Source organism: Pogoniulus pusillus, chromosome 20 (genome assembly GCF_015220805.1).
Source record: "Pogoniulus pusillus isolate bPogPus1 chromosome 20, bPogPus1.pri, whole genome shotgun sequence".
NCBI lineage: Eukaryota > Metazoa > Chordata > Aves > Piciformes > Lybiidae > Pogoniulus > Pogoniulus pusillus.
This window is the reverse complement of record NC_087283.1, coordinates 13,440,808-13,450,006: the sequence shown is the minus strand read 5'-3', so window position 1 is coordinate 13,450,006 and position 9,199 is coordinate 13,440,808. Positions and strand designations below refer to the sequence as shown.

At 44.2% G+C, this 9,199-nt stretch overlaps 1 protein-coding gene across 2 annotated transcripts in view; it reads left to right on the top strand.

Moving 5' to 3' along the window:
* Window positions 1–9,199, top strand: part of URI1 (URI1 prefoldin like chaperone) — an 82,948-nt gene that overhangs the window by 38,021 nt on the left and 35,728 nt on the right. Inside the window, exon 1 of one of the 2 annotated variants that reach the window (XM_064160284.1) lies at window positions 3,850–4,247. The exons of the other annotated variant lie outside the window; for it this stretch is intronic. Within the exon in view, the coding sequence (XP_064016354.1) occupies window positions 4,176–4,247 (72 nt within the window). The 5' untranslated portion in view covers window positions 3,850–4,175. Of the gene's footprint in view, window positions 1–3,849; window positions 4,248–9,199 lie in introns of those variants that run through there. 2 annotated transcript variants of the gene reach the window in all.

Here is a 9,199-nt window from a genome sequence, read left to right as displayed (position 1 = left end):
CTAGACAATGAAAGGTGTCTATGTGTAGAAAGGTGACTAGGTGTATTTTGACTCCATTGTCATAATCCAAAACCAAAAACGCTGTCTGTTTCAAGTCGATCAGACTGAAGAAAATGCAGACTTTGATGATGGTTCTACAAGCATTGCATGTTCCACTGAACAAAGAGAGACTGGGTTTCCTTCCAGATCTGCCAATGGAGGGAGGAAGGCTCATTGCTGTAACTTTTTGCAGGGAAGAGCTCCAAGAAGACATATCTGCAATCTTAAGAATATGCATTAGAAAAGTTAATAGTGGTCTTGTTCAGAATAAAACTTCTGGATAGGAAAAAATTCAATTACCACTGGTGGAGTGGCGACAGTTATTCTTAAATATTTGCTGCTGCACTTCTCCTGGCAAGTCACAACAACAAAGAAAGGCTTCTAATCTTTAAATGAACTTGAGAGTTTGCTAGAAGTTTAAAATGAGCACGCATGGTGAGTGTTAGTCAGAGTTACAGAAAATTCTAAGATAGACCTGGTTTCGTGGCACTTTGATTGTACTTCAACATGAGGATTCAGGAGGAGTTTTTTTTGTTGTTGTTCTAACAGCAGCAATATATTTCATAAACTGTCTATTAGAATTAATGTTAGGCCTTGATTCAAGTCTTAGAGTCAGCTATGTAAAGACAGGCTGTCTACAACCACAGTGAGGTACTATGCTGTAACAGTTGTGGTTAAAAATGCCCAACATCTGAAGACATCTAGTTCAGAGTCAGATCCAAGAAAAACAATTCTAGCATGTCTGTTTCATGACAGAAGACTGAGTATGAAATCTGCCCATGGCAGATCAGGGAGTCTGATGTCGGCCTGGGGACTTCATTCACTATTCATGTTATCACTCTTCCTGTGTGCTGACAACAGAAGTGGTCTTCATAGGATCTGTCTCAGAATTATCTGATAATGATGAGCTCCTTTTATTCACTCTTCCCTGGTACCCACTTTCCAGCTGATCCAAACACAACTCTTCTTTGTGTAGATCTGCATGTACATGAATGAGCACCAAGGATGATCTGGTTATTATCCCTCTTGTCCTCATCTGTGAACTTTTGTTGCAATCCATGTTTTTAGACCCAAGTTTCTGGTCTTACAAAAGAGAAGTGTCAAGGTTTGCCCTTTGTTTCTAAGCAGTAAAAACTGGCTGAGGTATTTTACTCTATTTGATTCCTCTTTTTGTCCTCTCATTGTGTTCCTCTTCCATTGTGCAAGCCCTCTTTGGGGATTGGTGGTGAATAACATTTAAGGAGTATAGGGGAAGACAGGGCTTCTTCACCAAAGAAAGTCTTTTAAGTCCTATCCCTGGTGTGAGGTTCTCTGCTGCAAACTTTTAACTTCACCTCTCCAAAACTTTGCTTCTATTCCTCTGCTCTCACAGCCAAAGCTGACCTGTTTATACCAAACCCAGAAATGACACTTATTTCTTATTTTCAAATCTAGCTTGGGTCCTGGTAGGACATCTGCCAGCAGCCACATCTGTGCTAAGCATTCACTTGCAACAGAACATCTATGCTTTCTCGATTTGCCTTTCTCTTAATTAGAGAGTTCTTCAGTCTTCCCCAAGGTTTTATGAAAATTGTCTGGTATGGCATCTAAAAGATGTACTGTAGTAAACAGGTAAACAAAAATCTTCAGTTTAAAAGGCCAAAATTCTATTTTATTTATTTTCTATTCCATAGAGTTTAGCTGGTGACAATGGTTTTGTACAGGTTATAAGTGCAAAACAATATGCTCCAGGGACAGGCTTCATGCTCCTCCTTGGCAAATGCTGTCTCCCATCTGTTTGTCACTACTAGAACATTTCTTCACTGGCAGATTAAACCCAAAATGTACAAAAGGATCCAGTAAATTATTCCATACTATCATCAGTACAACCAAGAGCATACAGCCATTACTCTGGTAATGATGTAGCCTCTTATTCTGGCCAACTGTTAGAAGTCTTCAGCACAATACATTTAGTGACTAAATGATGTACTAGTGGCATGTGAAATGCTGACGCCCTTGAACAGGAAACACGAGAAACTATTGCGTTTCTTGAAAGCCTCGTGATACGAAACTCTTACTTTGTGGCTCCTCTTGTTAGTTAAGCACCTTTTTTGTTATGTCAGGGTTAGGAATCTTAAATAAGATCTATAGCTTTGTGTTGTGCATCTGGTTTGTCCTCCAGCCAGGATGAAACTGGATCAAACTAGAGCGTTTAAAAATTATGTATATTTATAGTACCTCGTCTGTGAACCTTGATAACCAGAGAAAACTTTAGAGGAGGCTTTAAGCAGGTTGAAAGGGAGTTACTTATACAAATCTTGTGGTCCTTCTAAGTGCTCATACTCTATTTATCTTGAGCTATTACTTTGCTGATGAGCTGTTTTCTGATGACAATATGTAGATGTCTCTCACCCATTCAGAGGTTGCAGAATCCTGAGGTGACAAATATGTGCCAGAGATTACAGCTAACTTTCAATTATTCTTGGAAGATTATGGATGTAGTTATTTACTAAACCAAACTGCCCAGCTGCAGTTGCAAATTTTTATTTGCGAAGCTGGAAGCTGTACTAAAGTCTGGCTGAAAGCTAACTTCCAGCTTGCGTAACCATGCTTTGAAAATGATTTCTAAATTCCTCATCTGTAGAGCTTTAACAAGCTCTTTAAGGGGGATGGGAATCTGAGTTTAGAAAAGTGCACAGCACATACTGTGTCATCTATGTGACAGTTGTTTTGTAGTGAATACAGGGTCAGTTCTGCTCATGGAAAGGGAGTGTTTCATTTGTGCTAGAAGGAAACCCCTAATCTAAACATAGGGAAGGTGCACCTCCACCTTATGACATGCCTGCCACTACCTGTGAGCCAGTTAACGTAGCCACTTTTCTCTGATGGCAAATATGCATGGTGAGTCTTCACAAGGATCTGTTCACTTAAGAGAAAGGTGAAGCAGTGAACACAAGGTCTGGCTATAACAGAACCCACATATTGGGGGTTTAATGTACAAGTTTAAATCCACCTGTTACAGCTGCAACAGCTGACCAAGCACCATGTGAAGTTATTCAGCAGTGCTGTGATCCAGCGTGCTGTTGAAGCATGGCTCCATTCCATTCCCAGTGTGTTACTCTGGACTTGCCTAACGCCATTCATGAAATGAGCTAATGAATTTACTGCACCTAAATTACTTTGTGCTACTCCCAACTGTGGCTCCCAATTTGCCTCTTGTGCAACAACCTTTCCACCCAGGCAAGTCCGAGTGCTGCTCTAAGTGATTTCAGTGTGCCTAGAAGTATTTTGCAGTCCAGTCCTTCAGGTCACAGCACCGTACTGTTTACTCAGACATTCACCCTGCAGTGGGCATGCCGGGATCAGTAATTGTGACACCACCGCACTGTCATAAAAAACATAGTCTTCTGTGTTTATCTAGGATCACCGTAGGCCGATCGCAACACCACTGAGACCGTGGTTCGGTTTTCCGAGCCAAAGGCCTACGTGCCCCGGGCCTATGATCCAACCAGATGCGGGACCCTGAGCAGCCGGGCCGCAGCACCAAAGGCACCACGGTGCGAGCAGTGGGCTGAGGCACAGGCCGTACCCCGGGGGCGGCCGCCCATCGCCCCCAGGGGGCTTGGCCGACCCCGCCGTGGGGGTCGGAAGGTAGCAGCCTTGCCCCCCGCCCCTAGCTGGTCGCTGCAGCGGGGGAAGTCGTCAGGGCCGGCGGCAGCGGCGCGGCGCGGGCCGGGCAGGGGGTGGGGAGCGCCGCCTCTCGCGGCTCGCAGCCGGGTGCCTCCCGCGGGCGCGGCGGGCCGCCTGGCGGGCTGGCTGGCTACCCAGAGTGCAGCAGGCAGGCGGCGGCAGGCGGCGGCCCGCACCGAGCTGCCGGCGCTCTCCCGGCCCGCCGGCGCAGCAGGAGCCGGGCCCAGGCGGCGGCTCGGCCCAGAATGCGAGTGTGAGATGCTTCCCCCGGCAGCGGCGCCCCGGGCCCAGGTGGCGGCGGCCCCCGCGTGGATGCGGCTCTGGAGCCGGCGTTTCGTCCTCCACAAACATTTCTATAGGACTCATTCGCCCTGCTGAGATCGGCCCGGCCCGGCCAAGCCGCTTTTCTCTTCGCCACCCCTCCGCGCCGCGGAGTGGTTCCCTCAGAGAGTGCCGGCCCGGCGGGTATGGAGGCCCCCGGCGGCGCGTCGCCGCTCACCCCCGCACTGGTGGGCCGCCTCCGCCAGGAGCAGGAAAAGGTAAAGGCGGCGGCTGCCAGACCGGGCCGCGGCGTGAGGAGGGGGGCGCGGACTGGGGCTCGGGCCGGCGGGGGGGGGCGGCTGCGACTCCCGGGGGTGGGGGGGAGGGGGCGGCGGCCCCCGGGCGGCACGCGCCGAGGCCTGCGTGCAGCGGCGGGCACGTGATGGCGCTGACGTCACGGCTGGCGGTCGCGGCGGGTCGCGGCGGCTGTTTCCCGGTGGGCCGCAGCTGGGAGCGCTCGGGGCACCCCGGGGAGCAGGCCGGGCCGCACCGGCGCGGGGCCGCCGCAAGCCCGCTGCCGCAGGGAGGAGGGCTGGGCCCAGCGCGGTAGCGTGTAGGGCAGCGGTGGTGTTTTCCTAAATGCCCTTTAAAACGCCGCTGGTCAGGCGGCTGGCCGGGAGTTGGCAGCATTGACGCCTGTGTGCAGTGTGAGGGGCACGGGGCCTGCGTGCACACCGTGCTCTCTGCTGGCTAAGCGCTTGCCCTAACACGCCTTGCAGACCGTTAGCGTTGCATAAGTGCAGCGCTCTCTTACAGGCCTGCTTTGCACTCTCGCTTCTCGGCGTTTTTTTCCCAGTCAGAGAGACAATCACATAGTCCTGTAGGTAGGCCCCCAGCAGCTTGAACTGAGCCATCTCGTGGGCCAACTTGAAGAGCGGGAGCATCAAAAGTACTTCTTCATGGCTGGCTTTGAAAAGTAGCGATTACCTTTGAAATGGATAGAGCCCATTAAGTTTAAATGAGCAGAACCAAACTCTTCTGCAGAAATCAGTGCTGAGAGTTCAGAGGCTGTAGCACAAAATTCAAGATAGCTTTTTCATCAAAATACAGTCTCAGATGCGTGGGTCCTGCTTATTTAACAAGTGTGGTTTGAGGCCTGTAGGTTCCAGTCTTGCAGTGAACTCTTTATGGGTGCAGAAGGCACTGTGGAACTTGTACTCATATTCAGTGTATTATTGACACAAATGTGTTTGCCAGATTGCACACCTTTTTGTTGTCTCATTATTAAAAAATTTTAAAGCTCTTTCTAAGATGCCTATTAGAGCTTCTCAGTTACGTTGTATTCAGTGTGTATTGGTATTTTGCCTGCTGGTTTAGATAAGAGTGAAAACTGGGTAACAGTCAAGGATGTAAAAAATGCCTTGTCTGGGTGGCTGTGTGCAATAATGTGTCAACTGAATAGCACACTGGTCACTGCTAAAAGATCTGTTTAACCAACTAACCAACGTGGATGAATAGTAAGAGGATCTGTTGAAGTACTCTATGTTGTCCATTCTGTGCAGATAGTAATCCATGATACCAATAAATGGTGATACTAACTTGTTCGCTTCAGCTTCTTCTGTTAATTTTTAAGGTGGTAGAATTTGGTGAAGAATAATTTCTCTGGTTCATTAGTGTCAGTTAAGTGTAATGTGTAAGCAGATCTCTGTCCTAACCACATAGAATTATTCCTGGTTCATGGTTAGACCCCTCTGTAAGCAAGTTTAAGGCTCTTAAACAGATCGGCTCCAGTGGAAAAGAGGCCCAGGAGACCATTAATTAAGCTTCTGTTAGGCTGATGTACCAAAATGATATTTTATCATAGGGAAACTTTACATAATTTCTGCAAATTGCCTAAAAAAAATTGAACACTTCAGCTTCAATATGAAATTATACTAAAGAACTACAGCTCTTGGTTACAATGGAATCTCATGATGAAGACATAGTGGATAATCCTTCTATGCAATGAATATATATAATAAGATTACAATAGTATTTTCAGTTATGAAAATATTGTATTTTAAGATGGAGAAGGTCTTTTCAGCTGCCTCTTTTCAGAGATTTATATTTTTCTCGCAAAACTGAAGTTGAAGGCTCACGTTTTAGTCTTAGCACAAAGACGAGGGAGAATTAGTTATCCAGGCCAGACTTTGGTGAACTAGTAATCATAGTATAAGCATCATAACAAATAATGAAGTTATTTAGCCAGAGCTATATCTATATATACTGGCATCTAAGTAGGCACATATATTTCTTTTAATTACTGTGACATTGTGCTTTCCCAGTGACACTTGATTAAGTAAAAAGGAACCTATTTATTCCCATTAGTCTGAAGGCAACCTTTAGTGTAATAGTGAAATACAGCATTATCTATCCATCTGAAGAATTAAAGATAATACTTGAATCGCAGTTGATTGTTTTAACAATAAGGCCATTGTACAACCCTGGTTCAGCTATGAGTTTGAGATTTGAACTGTTAAAAGAGCGGTTCTGGGGAGCACGTGAACTGCAATTTCCTTTTTTCTGAAAAATATTAAAAGAACAGGGTGTTCATGACTTTCTGTCTTTAGTCTGATTGAGGCTGCAGCATCCTGGTTGAGGACCCCTGGTGAAAAGTAATTTTAATTCTTGTTTAGGACTGCTCGCCTGTTGGACAGATTTCATCTTGTTAATTTGTAGTGATAGTAAGACCAAACTGTTAGAAGGAATTTTCAGTGCTCCCACTAAAGGCACTTTGTATAAAAACATGACTTAGAATGTGTATCTTGGGGATAAATTATAGAAGAATACCTAGTAATTTTCATGATAAAGACCATCATTGGAAGCACAGTGCCTCTGTAAAGTTTTAAATATTTCTGTAAGAAGAATATAATGTATATATCATGGATTACTTGCAAAAGCAGCATATGTTAGCTGAAAATACTGTGTTAAATCTATTGCACGTTAGTCCTGGAGTTATACAATGAATATTTAAATAGGTTGATTCTTATGCTATAGAGCCTGCATTTAAACATAATATACATTTATTCCTACAATCAAGTGGGGTTACTAACTGATAGGAAGTTAACCAGTTGGGTCTGTATGATTGGTAAGACATGTATAGACAGTGAATTTACAGTGGGCTGATATGGTCTATAGTTTCTGAGCAGTGCAGTGAGGATAGGTGTAATGGGAGGCATTATGGAACCAATTAGACCCAAGAGACATTTGTAGAATGCAAACACAGGCATGGAGAATCTAAAGGATTCCAATGTTAGCTGGCAATATGATTTTTTTCTTCTTCTTTTTTTTTTTTTTTTTTAATTGCACTGACAAATACTTTTTTTTTTCATTTTAGGGAATTTAGGACAAAAAAAGTGGCTCTCCTGTCACTCATCAGAACAAAGCACCATTAAACTTTGTGCAGCTGTTTTCATGACTCAATGGCCACTGTGTATTGTGGCATATTCTTAATTTTAATGATTTTAAAAGATGGAGCTGCATGATCTTTAATTTCCAAATCGTTTTCAAGATTGTTTTGCAGTTTTTGAAAAGTTAAAACAACTTGCAGTTGGGTCATGGGGAAACAAATCAAAGAATAATAAACTTAGACTAACTGTTTTAAATTGTTTTCTTCTTATGTGAATTACTTCTGCATCTGTCTGCTTCTGTTTAAGTCGTTTCTGAGTAATAGCTGTGCTATGAAGTCAGCAGCTTGGCAGCTTTAAGACTGTTTCTGCAGTCTGAAAAAGAGCAAGAGGGTCTTGCACACTTCACACTGCTGCAGGAGCCACTGGGAGTCAAACTGCTTGCCTGTGGACTGAGCAGATGAGCCTCAGTGTCTCCCAGGGTATTGCACTTTTTCTAGCCTGCATCAAAGTTAACAGAGTCTAGAGAATGCCTGGGCATGAGACACTAGCACAGTAGGATGTCCTTTTGCACAGTAACTGAGAAAAGGTAACATAGTGTCTGGAGCTTGGTTTGACATGCCCCTTTAAAAAAGGACCTGCCTTTTCTAAAAGATGCCTGGACAGCTGCCTCTTCAGAGTGACATCCACTCAGCCCTGTCCAGTGGTTTTATTTAATGGTGCATTCCAATAATGTTTTCTCAGGTGCTGTTTTCACTTAAAAGGACTAAATCAGTCGTTACTTGGAAGATTTTAATGTGATACTGTGTTCCTTCAGTGTTAACTGATCATCACTTCTACTTTTTGTAGTCAGTATTTGTCTATGTTCTTATCAGTATGAATTAAATGCTCACTAGTTTATACAGTGTCGAGAATTATGAAATAAATTGACAGATATTAAATATTTTTTAATGGTAATTAAAGTCAGACTATTGCTAAAAGAGATTGAAGGGCAGGTTTGTCAGATGGCAGCACAAATGTGGCAGGGAAATGCAGAACTAGCAGTGGGTGAATCTGGACTGGCCCTTTGATCTGTGGCACAAGTTCAAGCAGTTCTAAGCAACTGTCTTAGTGACTTGTTCAAAAATTTCTTTAATGATCATATATGTTGTCCAGGAAGAAGGTGACTTTAATTGGATGAACTACTTCTTAATCTTAGGGATTTTTTTGGACTGCTTTGTGACACTGTTCAGTGTCCTGGGTTGGGACCTAGCTTAAAATTGAACTTTGTTCTTGGCTTTTTTTTTTCCTTCTTTTTTCTTCCTGGGTTATTTTTCAGCCACTGTGGTTTCTTAATGTGGTCGATTGTGCAGCATCACAAAAGTTGGCAAGCAGACTGTGTCAGAGTTGGAGGGATACGATGGTGAAACTGAGTGGCTCGATATAGGGGAGAATGTGCACTCAGAACTGTGCCTGAGTGTTGAACTACACACACAGCCTGAAGGTATATCTGTGAAGCAGGTACTGTGGCTTATGTCACTTTAAAGCCAGTTAGTTAATTCAGATATTGCTAGCAGCATAGCTGTTGCCATAGAATGCATCAAAGCTTGCAAAACCTGCTTGAGATGTTTGGTATGTTAGGTCATGGGAGTTCTATGCTTATGTTGATCTGCTGCTGTCTTGGTGCCTGAGCTGTCTTGGATATAGCATAGTCATACAAATATGTTTACCTAAAGTAAGCTAAAATATTACAAGTTCCTTAGCTCTGTTTCAAGATGAAGCAAGGTGACATGGATACTGATTTGCTACCAGGGAAGGACCTTACTCCAGTTTGTTTCTTGTTTGCACCAGTTCAGTTGGCTCAG